At 46.5% G+C, this 18,104-nt stretch overlaps 1 protein-coding gene across 2 annotated transcripts in view; it reads right to left on the bottom strand.

The window, feature by feature from the left end:
* The window catches only part of LOC121534302 (guanine nucleotide-binding protein G(o) subunit alpha), a 42,627-nt gene that overhangs the window by 10,823 nt on the left and 13,700 nt on the right, over nucleotides 1-18,104 (bottom strand). For both annotated transcript variants that reach the window (XM_041840940.2, XM_041840939.2), the window contains exons 3-5: nucleotides 14,214-14,306; nucleotides 12,743-12,903; nucleotides 9,877-10,005 (exon numbers count right to left, since the gene is read on the bottom strand). In XM_041840940.2, coding sequence (XP_041696874.2) covers nucleotides 9,877-10,005; nucleotides 12,743-12,903; nucleotides 14,214-14,306 — 383 coding nt within the window. The remainder of the gene's footprint in view (nucleotides 1-9,876; nucleotides 10,006-12,742; nucleotides 12,904-14,213; nucleotides 14,307-18,104) is intronic.

The following is an 18,104-nucleotide window of genomic DNA, read 5'->3' as shown; positions in this document are numbered from 1 at the left end:
GTGTACCTATGATAAAAATTACAGACCTCTGCATGCTTTGTAAGTAGGAAAACCTGCAAAATCGGCAGTGTATCAAATACTTGTTCTCCCCACTGTATAGCCTCATTATTGTTATTTTATTGTGTTACTTTATTTTTTTACTTTAGTTTATTTAGTAAATATTTTCTTAACTCTATTTCTTGAACTGCATTGTTGGTTAAGGGCTTGTAAGTAAGCATTTTACAGTAAGGTCCACCTACACCTGTTGTATTCGGTGCATGTGACAAATAAAATGTGATTTGATAATATCTTTCTTCTCCCCTCCAGGGGCTAACGGTTGAACACAGTCACACTCAACTGCAATTAATACGATTAAAATATCACTTTTTACTCGCAATAAACCTTCAAAAGTGTTAATTTGCAATGAACTTCATATGCTACAGTCCATGTAGAATTCACTCATAATTTGCATACTATTTAGTATGGGTAAATCGGACACAACCTTGTCCATCACCTTTCTCAATCTCTGTTCAGCTAGTGTTATCACCGTGTTCGGTGTGTGTGTAGTATATCATATTATCTAGTATAACATTTTAGCAGCATGTCCTCTAGATATTGGTCTGTAGCTAAATTACTTCATTGTTTATTTGTTTTGAGGTTTTATCTGAAGTAAATAATTGAAGTCCAAGCCAATAGAGAGATACAGTGAGACGCATTCTGCATTCCAAATGTCACCCCTATCTCCTATATAGTAAACTACTTTTGACTAGGGTCCTACAGTGAGGGAAAAAAGTTTTTGATCCCCTGCTGATTTCGTACGTTGTCCACTGACAAAGACATGACCAGTCTATAATTTTAATGGTAGGTTTATTTGAACAGTGAGAGACAGAATTACAACAAAAAAATCCAGAAAAATGCATGTCAAAAATGTTATAAATTGATTTGCATTTTAATGAGGGAAATAAGTATTTGATCCCCTCTCAATCAGAAAGATTTCTGGCTCCCAGGTGTCTTTTATACAGGTAACGAGCTGAGATTAGGAGCACACTCTTAAAGGGTTACCTGTATAAAAGACACCTGTCCACAGAAGCAATCAATCAATCAGATTCCAAACTCTCCACCATGGCCAAGACCGAAGAGCTCTCCAAGGATGTCAGGGACAAGATTGTAGACCTACACAAGGCTGGAATGGGCTACAAGACCATCGCCAAGCAGCTTGGTGAGAAGGTGAAAACAGTTGGTGAGATTATTCGCAAATGGAAGAAACACAAAATAACTGTCAAATCTCCCTCGGCCTGGGGCTCCATGCAAGATCTCACCTCGTGGAGTTGCAATGATCATGACAACGGTGTGGAACCAGCCCAGAACTACACGGGAGGATCTTGTCAATGATCTCAAGGCAGCTGGGACCATAGTCACCAAGAAAACAATTGGGAACACACTACGCCGTGAAGGACTGAAATCCTGCAGCGCCCGCAAGGTCCCCCTGCTCAAGAAAGCACATATACAGGCCCGTCTGAAGTTTGCCAATGAACATCTGAATGATTCAGAGGAGAACTGGGTGAAAGTGTTGTGATCAGATGAGACCAAAATCGAGCTCTTTGCCATCAACTCAACTAGCCGTGTTTGGAGGAGGAGGAATGCTGCCTATGACCCCAAGAACACCATCCCCACTGTCAAACATGGAGGTGAAAACATTATGCTTTGGGGGTGTTTTTCTGCTAAGAGGACATGACAACTTCACCGCATCAAAGGGACAATGGACGGGGCCATGTACCGTCAAATCTTGGGTGAGAACCTCCTTCCCTCAGCCAGGGCATTGAAAATGGGTCATGGATGGGTATTCCAGCATGACAATGACCCAAAACACACAGCCAAGGCAACAAAGGAGTGGCTCAAGAAGAAGCACATTAAGGTCCTGGAGTGGCCTAGCCAGTCTCCAGACCTTAATCCCATAGAAAATCTGTGGAGGGAGCTGAAGGTTCGAGTTGCCAAACGTCAGCCTCGAAACCTTAATGACTTGGAGAAGATCTGCAAAGAGGAGTGGGACAAAATCCCTCCTGAGATGTGTGCAAACCTGGTGGCCAACTACAAGAAACGTCTGACCTCTGTGATTGCCAACAAGAGTTTTGCCACCAAGTACTAAGTCATGTTTTGCAGAGGGGTCAAATACTTATTTCCCTCACTATGTATGGAATAGGGTGCCATTTGGAAGGCAGTGATCTGAAAGGTAGGATATCATACAGACCTGTCCTATTATACACAATTCTTTATTTCTTTGTCATTTGTTCTTTCTTTCTTTCCCTTCCTTTCTTTCTTTGTCTGTTTTGATTTCTGTCTCTCCTTTCATATCAACACAAGCACCAGACCATCACTTCCCTCAACTCTCAATTACAAATGGCCCTTTTTTTTTTTTTACACAAAAATTTCAACTACATCTCAAAATCACAAACGGGTGAATTAACAAATGATGCTAGCTGATCCCCTCCTTTCTCTTCCCCTCTTTGCTCTCTCCTCCTCTCTCTCCCACTTTACTTGTTAATTCCTTGGTCATTCATCAGTATCGGTTAATTATCTGATGCTCTGATGAAGACAAGGGGAAATGGAGAGAGGCCGCGTCCCCATGGCACCCTATTCACTATATAGTACTACTTCTCACCAGAGCCCTATGGGACCTGAATAGGGAATAGGGTGCCATTTGGGATGCAGACAATCTCATCTCCCTAGAGATGGAATGAGGGGGGTCACAGGTCAATGGGAAGCAGGATGTGTGTGTGTGTGTGTGTGTGAGCACTAACTCAGCTGGCCCGTGACGTCTGGGCGGCGAGGGCTGGCGGACGGAGGAGACGATGTGATTGGAGGATAAATGAGTGTTCCGTTCTGTCTTTCATTACATAGTTAATTAGGGGTTAGCTAATGAACTGCGACCTACGGTGACCTTGACTGAGGAAGAGGGTGTGTGTGTGTGTGTGGGGGGAGGTTCAGGAATAAATATCTCTCTCCATCCCTCTCTGGGTCCCTTACCACAAACTTTAGAGAGAATGAGAGAGCGAGAGAGAGCGAGCGAGAGCGAGAGCGAGAGCGAGAGAGAGAGAGAGAGAGAGAGAGAGAGAGAGAGAGAGAGAGAGAGAGAGAGAGAGAGAGAGAGAGAGAGAGAGAGAGAGAGAATAGAGAATGACACTGATATTATAATGAAGCATCTCTCGCCTCCTTTTTCCTTCTAACTCATCAGGTATTACAACCCCGCCCACTGCGCACGCACGCACACAAAACACCATTACGCCCACTGTCAACAACTACGGGTCATAAAAAGCCTGTGAAAAACTGTCTTTTCGATAGAGAGGCAGACAATGGGTGACAACTAGAGACCTTACAGACCCATTCATCCACCGGTCCTTTTACTGCTTAACCATTTAACCCCCGCAGCGCATAAACACACAAACACACACAGACAGACATCACCTGCGATGGCTGTGGGATTTAGCCGTAGTCATAGTGACAGAAACAACAAAAGCAAAGCGTGTGTGTAGAGGAGAAGAAGGACCAGGAAGGAGGAAACGAGAGCGAGACTGACCCCGACCCAAACAGAAACCACTTCCTGTCAGCCGTCAATCATTCAGAATACTTGTTATTTTACATCTAGATGACACAGACACACACCTATGGGTGCTGAAACATACACTCCTACAGGGGACGTATGTAATGAGCCATTTGACATCTAAAGGCTGTTGAATATTTCAAAACACAACACACACACACACACACACTATATAAAGATCAGGATGAGCCTCTTTGCCCAGAGATGTGGTTCGACAACCCTGGTCCAATGTTTTTCGTTTGAATTATTAAAATAATGAACATTTGGCTTGATTAATAATTGAGTGTGTTTGAAAACATAAATCAAAGTAAAATTGGGTGTGAAATACACACAGGAAAAATCTGATCTCATAAATTTTAAAAGATATTCCAGAGAACTGTCATATTGGGGGTTTTCTGCCATTCTCCCTCTCCCTCTCCTCTCTTCTCCCTCTCCTCTCTTCTCCCTCTCCCTCTCCTCTCTTCTCCCTCTCCCTCTCCTCTCTTCTCCCTCTCCCTCTCCTCTCCTCTCTTCTCCCTCTCCCTCTCCTCTCTTCTCCCTCTCCCTCTCCTCTCCCCTCTACCTCTCTCTCAGTAAGTGTGGATGACACAGATAGATACTGAAGTGGAGGTATCTAGTTTAGAAAAGGTGAAATGGACCCCAAAAAATCATTTACTTTGGAGAGATGACCTTTTCCCCCCCCGTCTGTCCGTCCTGCCGTGTTGTGTTGTGTTGTGTTGTGCTGAGGGTTATTGTCTTTGAGGAAATTGAAAAGGGGGGCCTCTGTCCCCGTACCCCCATCTACAGGGAGTTATGACTAGAGTGGGGGGTGTGTGTGTTTTATGTGATGGGTAATTTGTCAATAATAGCATCTGTAGTGCAAACTGCAGTAAAAAGCATCTGTAGTGCATACTGCAGTTTGATTGACAGCTTTCAATTTCATGTGTCCATGACCCTACATGCTGATTGTGTGTGTGTGTGTGTGTGTGGTGTTGATTCTGGTAACCCAAATCAACTATTGTATTGCTCCTAGACAGAGGCCATCACACAGATATTCCGCCAATTTGTGACAGAGACACACACACACACACACACACACACACACACACACACACACACACACACAGGGTCTGTCTGTATCATATTGACATGCAGTTCCCACTACGCAGTGTGACAATGTTAAGATGCAAAACAGAGGCACCTTATGAAAAGCCTCTCGCCACAGCCCAGGTAATATGGTTTACCATTTTAAATACAGAGGTAATATTGTTAGTTATCATAATTCATTTGAAATGCAGAGGTAATATGCTTAGTTATTACAATTCATATGAAAATGTATTTTAGGAGACTGGAGTGTTAGTTGCATCCCAAATGGCACCCTATTCCCTATATAGTGCACTACTCTGGTCAAAGGTAGTGTACTATTTAGGGAATAAGGTCCCATTTGGGATGCAGATTGTGGTTGGAAGAGTTGCGTAGAGACAGAGGAGCTCCATTGGAAGAGTTGTTTAGTGAGAGGAGCTCCATTAGAATAGTTGTTTAGAGAGAGTAGCTCCATTGGAAGAGTTATTTAGAGAGAGTAGCTCCATTGGAAGAGTTATTTAGAGAGAGAAAGGAGCTCCACTGGAAGAGTTATTTAGAGAGAGAAAGGAGCTCCACTGGAAGAGTTATTTAGAGAGAGAAAGGAGCTCCACTGGAAGAGTTATTTAGAGAGAGAACGGAGCTCCACTGGAAGAGTTATTTAGAGAGAGGAGCTCCACTGGAAGAGTTGTTTAGAGAGAGAGAGGGGCTCCATTGGAAGAGTTGTTTAGACAGAGGAGCTCCACTGGAAGAGTTGTTTAGAGAGAGAGAGGGGCTCCACTGGAAGAGTTGTTTAGAGAGAGAGAGGGGCTCCATTGGAAGAGTTGTTTAGACAGAGGAGCTCCACTGGAAGAGTTGTTTAGACAGAGGAGCTCCACTGGAAGAGTTGTTTAGAGAGAGAGAGGGGCTCCATTGGAAGAGTTGTTTAGACAGAGGAGCTCCACTGGAAGAGTTGTTTAGAGAGGAGCTCCACTGGAAGAGTTGTTTAGAGAGAGAGAGGGGCTCCACTGGAAGAGTTGTTTAGAGAGAGAGAGGGGCTCCATTGGAAGAGTTGTTTAGACAGAGGAGCTCCACTGGAAGAGTTGTTTAGACAGAGGAGCTCCACTGGAAGAGTTGTTTAGAGAGAGAGAGGGGCTCCATTGGAAGAGTTGTTTAGAGAGAGGAGCTCCACTGGAAGAGTTGTTTAGAGAGAGGAGCTCCACTGGAAGAGTTGTTTAGACAGAGGAGCTCCACTGGAAGAGTTGTTTAGAGAGGAGCTCCACTGGAAGAGTTGTTTAGAGAGAGAGAGGGGCTCCACTGGAAGAGTTGTTTAGAGAGAGAGAGAGGGGCTCCATTGGAAGAGTTGTTTAGACAGAGGAGCTCCACTGGAAGAGTTGTTTAGACAGAGGAGCTCCACTGGAAGAGTTGTTTAGAGAGAGAGAGGGGCTCCATTGGAAGAGTTGTTTAGAGAGAGGAGCTCCACTGGAAGAGTTGTTTAGAGAGAGGAGCTCCACTGGAAGAGTTGTTTAGACAGAGGAGCTCCACTGGAAGAGTTGTTTAGAGAGAGAGAGGGGCTCCATTGGAAGAGTTGTTTAGACAGAGGAGCTCCACTGGAAGAGTTGTTTAGAGAGAGGAGCTCCACTGGAAGAGTTGTTTAGACAGAGGAGCTCCCTTGGAAGGGTTATTTATTTTTTTACCTTTATTTAACCAGGTAAGCACCATTTAGGTTAGAAACCTCTTTTGCGAGGGCGACCTGGCAAGAAGGCAAAACAGGGAAATAGCAGCGTGTACATAACATTTTACAAAAAAGAATAATACACACAAAAAGACGATGTGTCACAAGTTACAAATACATCTGAAGATGAAAAACAACTGCAGCTCTCAAAAACATTGTAGTCAGAGTCTTAAAAACGGCTTTGGACACTAACTCCTCTAACTTTCATATATTCTGAAGCACGTTCCAGGATGAAGGGGCATTATGGGAAAAATATTGTTTCCCCATCTCAGTTCTAGCCTTAGTAACAGACAAGGACAGCAGCGACTGAACGAAGACTGTATTGAGTGACTGATCTGGTCAGTAAGGAACAGAGATACAAAGGGAGTTGCCTTATTAATGCTTTGTACACAAAAGTGTCCCAGTGCTTTAGCCTCCTGGTGGAGAGAGAGGTCCATTGCACCATGATGGATGAGTGATCTAGCGTCGGTGATAAATCTTAAAGCACCATTATAAACTGTGTTCAGAGTTTAAGGAACTTGCTGAGGCCTGTATATAGCCTGTATATACACAATATCACCGTAATCAGCACAGATTAAAATGTGCTTTGAACAACATCCTTTCTGACTGACATTGAAAAACAAGATTTGTTCCTAAAATAAAAACCCAACCTCAACTTCAGTTTCTTGGTCAAATTATCTATGTGTCGTTTAAAAATGCAGGTTTTCTTCTAACCAAATCCCGAAATAATTATAGGAGGTGACCCTATCAATTTGCTGGCTTTTAAAAGTTAAAATCTGCAAGTGATGCCATCTGTCTACTTTCAGAAAAGAGAAATCCATAAATGTAGTTTTCCTTGCATTAAGCACAGGTTTCAATTCGAAAAGTTGCGTTTGAACAGCATCAAAAGCCAACTGTAAATCCTGAAAAGCATTCTCAAAATTAGATGGGACAGAAAATAAAAAAAATGTGTCAGCAGCATACAGAAGGAGATTTTATATACAGAGTAAAAAAGATCGGAACTACAATTGAGCCCTGGGGAACTCCTTTCGTAAGCCCTCGAAACTCAGATTTCATACCCTCCTGTGCTACACACTGTGTTCTGTCAGAAGTTGTTTAGAGAGAGAGAGGAGCTCAATTGGTGCTTACAGGATAACACTTGAAAACAGAGGTGGATGAGCCGAGGAGTGGTGTGGAAAGAGGAGACTCTCTCGCTCTCTCTCTGCATTTAGTTCAGCTTAATGGCTCCTCCAAGATGAACCATTACCATTCAAATCGCTACGGAAACCAGACAGCGGAAAATCCCCCACAATCCCCTATTATTCCATATTTATGAGCAGGCACTTGGAGGGACGACCTTAAATTGCAGAGACTGCGTCAGAAATGGCACCCTATTCACCAGTGCATTGTATAGGGAATACGGTGCCATTTTGGATCAAAAGCAGTGCTCTATATAAAACCAATGATTGAGGTCAAACTAAAACACGCAGGCACTTCTTGATGTTGTCGTGTCTGTTGTTGGTGGCTATTGCTGTCAACAAGGAGTCCGCTTAGGCTGCACTGTGATTAGAGGCTTTTATTAATATCACACGTTTACAGCATAAGTGACAGATGTCATGACCACCCGGAGAGCGATGCCTCAGATTGCAATGGCCGCTCTGCCCTCTCTTGGTCTAGCCCCTACTTATAAACAATGCAAAAAGATGGGTGCTCCCTCTTCTGGCCAATCACCAGTCTCCCCTGGGGCGTCACCCTCCAAACGGCTACATTTGAACTAAGATCATAAAAACATTTAACAAAGGCATAATCCTAATACACGACAATGTCTCTCTGATTGCTGTACTTACTATAACAGGTGGCTCTCTATTTCACGATAAGACAAGGCGTTGACGATGTGTGTGTGAGTGAGTATGTTTAAGGGGTGTGAAACGTTTAAAAGAAATTGCGTTCTATACCGTTAAGAAAAATCCCCTAACCGAAAAACAGTTTTTCACCAACACAAAATTCTAAATCACAATGCAGCTACCTCGCTAGCTCTGAATGAAAGATGCCATACTTCCGAGAACACAAACACTGGCAAGTAATCAGTCTCCTCCGTTCCAAAAATACTGAATCTTAGGAGTCGATTCCGCTATCTCGACACTCGGAAAGGGGAGTCGACGTGCAAGGAGTCGAGGAATCAATTATTTTGGATTCAACTCTACACCACTTCGTCATTTCTGTTAACGGTTGGAGAAATGGCAGCGAAAGGCAAGCAACAGCAGCGAAGTCCTGTATGGCAATACTTTGACAAGTTAAATGAGAAGGAAATGCAAACTTTGCGAGGTGGAATTGAGGTACAGTAATGGTAGTACAGGTGCAATTCTTAACCATCTGAAAGGGACGCACCGTGAGACCCAAACCGTTGCTGGCAGCAGCGCCACTGCATTGTGAATTCACATGGAATTTTATGGATTTTTGTTTTTGTTTTAACGGAATTTAAGCGTTAAAACATTCTTTCCATTTGTCACATCCCTAGTATGTTTGTCCGTGTGTGTGTGTGTGTCTGTGTCCATATGCATGTGTGTGTGTGTGCCCGGTTATGAGATTCTCCAGTCCACTGTGTGTTGATAAGGCCTGTTAGGGTATTGACATATTGACTTCCTGCTGGCTCAACCACAGACCAATCAGATATAAGTTTGTCTGATTGGCACTAGCCAATTGGCTGTTAGAGATAAGTCTCTATGACAAAATAAGTGTGTGTGTATGTGTGTGTGTGATAACGTGACATGGTCCCATAGATGAAAAGATACAAGAACCTGTCATAGCTATTTTTGACAACTTTCTAAATGTAACCAATCATGGTCTTCAATGCAGGGCCGATGGACAAGTTCCTTACTTTTTCCCCCTTCCACTCATTCTAATGGCTGGAATGGAATTAATGGAACTGTATCAAACACACCAAGCATATAGAAACCACGTTTGACTCTGTTCCATTTATTCCATTCTAGCCATTACAATGAGCCCACCCTCCTATAGCTCCTCCCACCAGCCTCCACTGATATCCAAACATTGGGGGGCACAGAAAGAAAGGAAAATCTTCTTCAGCAGATCAATGATCATAGCAATGAATGGATGAATGACAGATCTCTTGCATGTAGTCAAAGAGACAGTGTACAATTTTCAATGTAACGTATCTCAATAGGAAAATGGTGCTTTTAAACAATGTAAAAACCTAATATTCCACAAATGACTTTGTAATGACAATGACAGGTATTCACATTTTAGCTTTTATAATAAACTAAATGTCTTTAAAGTATTACATGCTAGTTTCTACGGCACATCATGTGCTTCAAAAGAAGCTACAATTCATATAGGCTCAATCAATTGAAAAAATATATTCTGGTGCTCCTAAATTTCATGTGGTGCTCCTAACTTTCTTAAGTTGGGAGCACCAGTGCTAACAATGACATTTTTTTATTTAAAGCCTTGATAGTAGGCTTACGTGTTTGGGGGAAAGTTTTATTTTCAACAACAACAAGAGAAGACACACAATAGTGTTATTTACCTGAAGAGCAGGTGTTTGACTTTGAACTGTGTCTCTATGACCCCGGTGGTCCTCAGTCTGACCCTCAGGACATCTGTTTCCGTGGGAACGTAGTCTGGAGAGATGATACGACCCATGTTCTCAAAGAAACTACAGGAGGAGGAAGACAAAGATTAGATCATTTTATCTAAACATTGTATATCTGAAAAGCTGAGAGAGAGAGAGTGTAATGTTCACTGTTCATTTTTATTGTTTATTTGACTTTTGTTTACTATCTACTTCACTTGCTTTGGCAATGTTAACACACGTTTCCCATGCCAATAAAGCCCTTAAATTGAATTGAGAAAGAGAAAGAGAAAGAGAGAGAGAGAGAGAGAGAGAGAGAGAGAGAGAGAGAGAGAGAGAGAGAGAGAGAGAGAGAGAGAGAGAGAGAGAGAGAGAGAGAGAGAGAGAGAGAGAGAGAGAGAGACTGTCAGGCAGTGCTTAATTTGAGCCGGATCCTGCACCTCTCCATTTTGGACTGTTTTATTCCGGTACCTCTCGAAGCATGAAAAATAATGTACACTTTTTGCAATGTTAAAAATTATAATAAAAGCGATCATAGTTCATTCGAGTTAGTTAGTTCCTCTTCGTTAAATCTCCTGCCCCCACAAAAAAAAACGTAATGTGAAAATGTTGATTTTCAGCCCGGCCCTAATATTCTAAAAGTTGATTCGGGTTGGGCCGACCCGGATTTATTGTTTGTGCAACATTGTAACCTATGTTTGAGACCAACAAGTGGCTGTGTGAGAAGTGCGTATCTCTTCCATAACTAGAATGATAAATGTTTTATGATCTCTCTCCCTCTCTGCTCTGATAGACCTGAGCCTGCAACTCATCTCTCCAGCGATGCACTTCATCATTTATTTCCTTATAGAATCATAGCTGCACAAAGGGTTCTGGAGAAGCTGCAGGCAGCACCCTTAATAAATTGAAATAAATTTGCCAAAATCATAGAATTACTGCTGTCTGTTCAGAAATAAATGAAATCATTCAGAATAGCCTACTACACCATGAGAAGACCTATAATTTAGCCACAGAGGATCAATAGCTGTGGAATGTAGCCCAATAACAAGGAATAGCCTACAGTCAGGAACGCCCAGCAAATCTGTCAGAGAAACAACAGCATGCAGACTAAACAGGCCTTTCGCAATATTTCAAATACAATCGAGGGAAAACACAGGTCGGAAAGCAAATGTCTCCTGCTGAAAAGAGAAGACTACGCTGTAGGCTACCAAAATATTTGATCAACTTCCAAATACTGTTTTACAAAAGAGAGAGAGAGAGAGAGGCTTTTGGCACGAGCGCATCGGCCATCACCAGTGAGTGAGCTGCGCATCACAGGGTGAGTCAGTGAAACTGGAAATCATTTTTAGGACTATAATTTCCTCGTCACATTGTAGCCTACAATATGTGTCTCCAAACACCTAGGCCTAGGCTATTGATGGATTCAAGACAAGGTCGTTTTTATTGATCTCTGATTCTCAGTTTGAAATGGGAGGCTACTTTGACACTGACAATTATTTGTGTGGTATTAAAAAAGATTCTACCAAAGTCTCCATTCATGTAAAATGACGTTGAATTGCGTTTATAAAAGGACCTTAGGCTACTAAACATGTTCCCAATGTGTGTAACTTCTGTAAGTGCCTCTACTCTACGCCACTACACTAATGCCATGATATGCATGCAGCGCTTTATTAGAAAAGTTTTTTAAATTTTTTATTATCATGCGTTCCGGTAACTCAGAACTCCCCAGGTCACCCCCCCTCTCGCGTTCACTTTTTGTTCCGGCACCACCCGATTTACAAATGAAGCACTGCTGTCAGGTGTGGAGTGCAGTGATAAGCCAACCCCCAGGAGATGCTATGAGACTAATCTCCATACTGAATATTCATACTAGTGGATTAATGGGTTTCAGATAGAGTTAGAGCTTTACATAATACTAATGGTACTATGGGGCTATGGTTTATCTGACAGATGGATTATACTGGTGTGTGTGTATATGTGTGTATATGTGTGTGTATATGTGTGTGTGTATGTATGTGTGTGTGTGTGTGTGTGTGTGTCATAGATGGTTGCAAGGTGTGTGTTACAGCCCAAGCAGCTGATAGGGAATGACTGGGCTAGAATGTCAAAGATGCCATTCTGTGTGTGTGTGTGTTTCTGTGTTTGCAAGCGTTTGTGTATGTGTGTGTGTGTTTGTGCAAAGTGTATTTCCCAGGCTGTGGTGTCCGGCTGGTGCTCAGTGGGTCTCCAGGGGACCTGTCGCTGTAGATAAAGCCAGAGCAGAGGCCTCATGCTGGGGGAAGAGGAAGAGAGATGACAGCCTCCTGCTGGGCTGGGTGGTCTAGCCCTCTCTCTGTTAGTTTCTCTCTTTCTCTCTCTCTACTTCAGACTCACCCCCGTCACATAGATTTATCCATAATGACCACCTCTTCTCTCTTTCTCTCTACTTCTTTCTCCTTTGTCTCTCTCAGGGTGATCATGGTGGATTCTTTGTGACGGTGTGTGTGAGTTGATTGTCAGTGACACACACCACAAGGCTAATCACAGGCCAGCAGGCCTCCACACTTAGGTAATTAGACCCCTGGATCTCTCTTTAACACACAATGATTCAACCACAGTCAAGTGTGTGAGTGTAGGAGAGAGAGGGGAGGGAGAGGGAGAGAGAGAAGGAAAGAGAGAATAGAGAGAAAGAGAAGGAAATAGAGGAAGAAAGAGAAGGAGTGTGAAAATATAGGTGAGTTGTACAGGTGTACAGTGCAGGTGTGTTCAGGTAAGACGTGAGTCAGGTCAGTACTCACCCTGGCAGTGTGTGTTTTAACAGGTGTGTTATTAGTTTACTCACTACAGGGCAGAGTCGTTGAGTTCAAACTCGTAACCCCTGGCTGCGGCCTCTCGGACCCCCTGGTCAGCCCACAGACAGGAAAGGGCGTGGCCTATGAAAGGAAACAGCACCTGATCCTCGTCAAAACACCTCCCACAGGACAACACAGAGTGGGCGTGCACCTGGGGGGGTGACAACAAAGATGGTATCATGTACATACATATAGCTTGCATGAAACAGTACTGAGTGGGCATGACATGAAGCTACATACACGGCAGACCCCAACATCTCTTTCTCACACATCATGAATAAAAAGGAAAGGTTATCAGTAGAATTGCGTGACCTCGGACCATAAAAACAGAATTCCTCATCACAGTATCACAGCTCTAGTTATGAGCCATCAGACTTAGTGTGGGTGGTGATGCTTTGAGCTCTGTTACCTTTGGCAATAAAGTTATTCAAATTGAATGGAACCTGACAATAACACCTCCCACCCAATTGCTCACCCTCGCACGCACACACACACACACACCTTCTCCCGATCATACCCCTGTACCATGTCATTATAAAGCAATTACACTACAACTCAGTCACTAAACTGGTTATTATTGAATGCCTATTTGAACTGTGACTAAATAAAACTAGAGAGCGAGAGTGTGTTTGTGCATGTGTATCTGCATCCGTACCTCTGTGTCTGTGCGCGAGTCTCTGCGTCTGTGCGCGAGTCTCTGCGTCTGTGCGCGAGTCTCTGCGTCTGTGCGCGAGTCTCTGCGTCTGTGCGCGAGTCTCTGCGTCTGTGCGCGAGTCTCTGCGTCTGTGCGCGAGTCTCTGCGTCTGTGCGCGAGTCTCTGCGTCTGTGCGCGAGTCTCTGCGTCTGTGCGCGAGTCTCTGCGTCTGTGCGCGAGTCTCTGTGTCTGTGCGCGAGTCTCTGTGTCTGTGCGTGTGTGTCTCTGTGTCTGTGTGTGGAATGTCCTGAGCTGCCAGCAGACTAATGTGTCAGGGCTGAGTAAACATGGAGAGCAGCAGCAGCAGATCAGACCACTGGGACCTGCCAGCCTTCTGTGTGTGTGTGTGTGTGTGTGTGTGTGTGTGTGTGTGTGTGTGTGTGTGTGTGTGACAGACACTGCTGTCTGCTGTAGGGATGCTGCCCTCTAGTGTCCGTCTGGACAAATTACACACACATTTACATTTTAGTCATTTAGCAGACGCTCTTATCCAGAGCGATTTACAGTTAGTGAGTGCATACATTTTCATACTGGCCCCCCGTGGGAATCACACACACACACACACACACTAAAGCCATCAAGTGAAGTACAGTGTTTCTATGAGGTGGAGGCTGAGCGCAATAGAGCGAGAGAGAGAAACAGAAAGAAAAAGAAAGTAAGTCAGACGGACGGACAGATACAGTGAGAGTCAGTGACAGCAATAGACAAGAGACTGACGAACAGACAGACAGACGGACAAACACTCTCTCTCCCCTCTCCAACCCTACCTTGTTCTTGCTGTTAGCCAGGTTGATCCGGAGGATGCCCATCCCGTGGAGGACAAACTTCATAGAGGTCAGAAGGTTGTCCAGCACCGCCGGCTGTACGGGGTCAACAGGTCAGGGGTCAGAGGTCAAAGACACCAGTTACCATGGCAACGGTGTTCACACCACACAGGAAAAGTACATATAGAATGTGTCTGAAATTGCACCCTTTTCCCTATGTATTACACTACTTATTAGTGCACTATGGGTAACGGTGCAATTTCGGACACAACTGTAGCCTTTATAACCAAAAAGGTCAGACATGAATTACATGGCAACAGTGACAACACCATACATATAGCCTTTATATAACCTCTTAAAATAAATAAAAAGTGGGGTGTTCATTCAAGTCAGACTTTAGGCTAAAGGGGAGATAACAGACCTGTCTGAAGATGACGAACAGAAGACAAGTCAGACTTTAGGCTAAAGGTGAGATAACAGACCTGTCTGAAGATGACGAACAGAAGACAAGTCAGACTTTAGGCTAAAGGTGAGATAACAGACCTGTCTGAAGATGACGAACAGAAGACAAGTCAGACTTTAGGCTAAAGGTGAGATAACAGACCTGTCTGAAGATGACGAACAGAAGACAAGTCAGACTTTAGGCTAAAGGGGAGATAACAGACCTGTCTGAAGATGACGAACAGAAGACAAGTCAGACTTTAGGCTAAAGGGGAGATAACAGACCTGTCTGAAGATGACGAACAGAAGACAAGTCATACAAGTAAACACAAAACTCAACTGTATCCAAGGTTGGGGTCAATTCCATTTAAATTCCAGTCAATTCAAGTAGTACACTGAAATTCAAATTCCAATTCTCTTCAATGCTTTTTAATGAGGAAAATGTGGAATTGGAATTTGTTTTACTTTCTGAATGAACTGGAATTGAAATGGAATTGACCCCAACCCTGACAGTAACTAAACTGAAAACTCAACTGTTTGAATCTCTGAGTGACTCAATGGGATTAGGGGATCTCTGTTAGTCTCTAACCCCCCTCCCTCTCTCCCCTTCTCTTTTCCCCTCCCTCTCTCCCCTTCTCTTTTCCCCCCATCCCTCTCTCTCCCCTTCTCTTTTTCCCTCCCTCCCCCTTCTCTTTTTCCCTCCCTCTCTCTCCCCTTCTCTTTTTCCCTCCCTCTCTCTCCCCTTCTCTTTTCCCCCATCCCTCTCTCTCCCCTTCTCTTTTCCCCCTCCCCCTCTCTCCCCTTCTCTTCCCCCCTTCTCTTTTCCCCTCCCTCTCCCTCCCCCCTTCTCTTTCCCCCCCTCCCTCTCCCTCCCCCTTCTCTGTTTCCCTCCCTCCCTCCTCTTTTTCCCTCTCTCCCCTTCTCTTTTCCCCCCTCCCTCTCTCCCCTCTCTCCCCTTCTCTTTTCCCCCTCCCCCTCCCTCTCTCCCCCTTCTCTTTCCCCCCTCCCTCCCTCTCTCCCCTTCTCTTTCCCCCCTCCCTCCCTCTCTCCCCTTCTCTTTCCCTCCTCCCTCTCTCCCCTTCTCTTTTCCCTCCTCCCTCTCTCCCCTCTCTCCCCTTCTCTTTTCCCCTCCCCCTCCCTCCTTCTCTTTTCCCCTCCCTCCCTCTCTCTCTCCCCTTCTCTTTTCCCCTCCCTCTCCCCCGTCTCTTTCCCCCCTCCCTCTCCCCCCTTCTCTTTCCCCCCTCCCTCTCCCCCCGTCTCTTTCCCCCCTCCCTCTCTTTCCCCCCCTCCCTCTCCCCCTTCTCTTTTCCCTCCCTCCCTCCCTCCCTCCCTCCTCTTTTCCCCTCTCTCCCCTTCTCTTTTCCCCCCCTCCCTCTCTCCCTTCTCTCTCCCCCCTCCCTCCCTCTCTCCCCTTCTCTTTTCCCCTCCCCCTCCCTCTCTCCCCCTTCTCTTTCCCCCTCCCCCTCCCTCTCTCCCCTTCTCTTTCCCCCCTCCCTCCCTCTCTCCCCTTCTCTTTCCCTCCTCCCTCTCTCCCCTTCTCTTTCCCCCCTCCCTCTCTCCCCTTCTCTTTTCCCCTCCCCCTCCCCTTCTCCCCTCCCCCTCCCTCTCTCCCCTTCTCTTTTCCCCTCCCTCTCTCCCCTTCTCTTTTCCCCTCCCTCCCTCTCTCTCTCCCCTTCTCTTTTCCCCCTCCCTCCCTCTCCCCCCTTCTCTTTCCCCCCCCTCCCTCTCCCTCCCCCTTCTCTTTTCCCTCCCTCCCTCTTTCCTCTCTCCCCTTCTCTTTTCCCCCTCCCCTCCCTCTCTCCCCCTTCTCTTTCCCCCTCCCCCTCCCTCTCTCCCCTTCTCTTTTCCCCTCCCCCTCCCTCTCTCTTTTCCCCCTCCCTCCCTCTCTCCCCTTCTCTTTTCCCCCCTCCCTCTCTCTCCCCTTCTCTTTTCCCCTCCCTCTCTCCCCTTCTCTTTTCCCCCTCCCTCTCCCCCTCTCTTTCCCCGTCTCTTTCCCCCCTCCCTCTCCCCCCGTCTCTTTCCCCCCCTCTCTCTTTCCCCCCTCCCTCTCCCCCCCTTCTCTTTTCCCCTCCCTCCCTCCCTCCCTCCCTCCTCTTTTTCCCCTCTCTCCCCTTCTCTTTCCCCCCTCCCTCTCTCCCCTTCTCTCTCCCCCTCCCCCTCCCTCTCTCCCCTTCTCTTTTCCCCCTCCCTCCCTCTCTCCCCTTCTCTTTTCCCCTCCCCCTCCCTCTCTCCCCTTCTCTTTCCCCCCTCCCTCCCTCTCTCCCCTTCTCTTTCCCTCCTCCCTCTCTCCCCTTCTCTTTCCCCCCTCCCTCTCTCCCCTTCTCTTTCCCCCCTCCCTCTCTCCCCTTCTCTTTTCCCCCTCCCCCTCCCCTTCTCCCCTCCCCTCCCTCTCTCCCCTTCTCTTTTCCCCCTCCCTCTCTCCCCTTCTCTTCCCCTCCCTCCCCTCCCTCTCCCTTCTCTTTTCTCCCCTCCCTCCTCCCCCCTTCTCTTTCCCCCCTCCCTCTCCCTCCCCCCTTCTCTTTCCCCTCCCTCCCTCTTTTTCCCCTCTCTCCCCTTCTCTTTTCCCCCCTCCCTCTCTCCCCTTCTCTTTTCCCCCCCCCCCTCCCTCTCTCCCTCTCTCTTTTCCCCTCCCTCCCTCTCTCCCCTTCTCTTTTCCCCCCTCCCTCTCTCTCCCCTTCTCTTTTCCCCCCTCCCTCTCTCCCCCTTCTCTTTCCCCCTCCCTCTCTCCCCTTCTCTTTTCCCCCTCCCTCTCTCCCCCTTCTCTTTTCCCCCTCCCTCTCTCCCCTTCTCTTTCCCCCCTCCCTCTCTCCCCTTCTCTTTCCCCCCTCCCTCTCTCCCCTCTCTCCCCTTCTCTTTTCCCCCTCCCCCCTCCCCTTCTCTTTTCCCCTCCCCTCCCTCTCTCCCCTTCTCTTTTCCCCTCCCTCTCTCCCCCTTCTCTTTTCCCCCCCTCCCTCCCTCCCTCCCTCCCTCCCTCCCTCCCTCTCTCTCTCCCTTCTCTTTTCCCCTCCCTCCCTCTCCCCCCTTCTCTTTCCCCCCCTCCCTCTCCCTCCCCCTTCTCTTTTTCCCTCCCTCCCTCTTTTTCCCTCTCTCCCCTTCTCTTTTCCCCCCTCCCTCTCTCCCCTTCTCTTTTCCCCTCCCCCTCCTTCTCTTTTCCCCTCCCCCTCCCTCTCTCTTTTCCCCTCCCTCCCTCTCTCCCCTTCTCTTTTCCCCTCCCTCTCTCCCCTTCTCTTTTCCCCCCTCCCTCTCTCTCCCCTTCTCTTTTCCCCCCTCCCTCTCCCCCCTTCTCTTTCCCCCCTCCCTCCTTCTCTTTTCCTCCCTCCCTCCCCTCTCCCTCCCCCTTTCTCTTTTCCCCTCCCTCCCTCCTCTTTTTCCCTCCCCCTTCTCTTTTTCCCTCCCTCCCTCCTTCCCCCCCTTCTCTTTTTCCCTCCCTCCCTCCCTCCCCCCCCTCCCTCC

This window comes from Coregonus clupeaformis, chromosome 20, assembly GCF_020615455.1.
Source record: "Coregonus clupeaformis isolate EN_2021a chromosome 20, ASM2061545v1, whole genome shotgun sequence".
In the NCBI taxonomy this organism is placed as follows: Eukaryota; Metazoa; Chordata; class Actinopteri; order Salmoniformes; family Salmonidae; genus Coregonus; species Coregonus clupeaformis.
The sequence above is the reverse complement of the archived record's forward strand: the minus strand, read 5'-3'. Positions and strand labels throughout refer to the sequence as shown.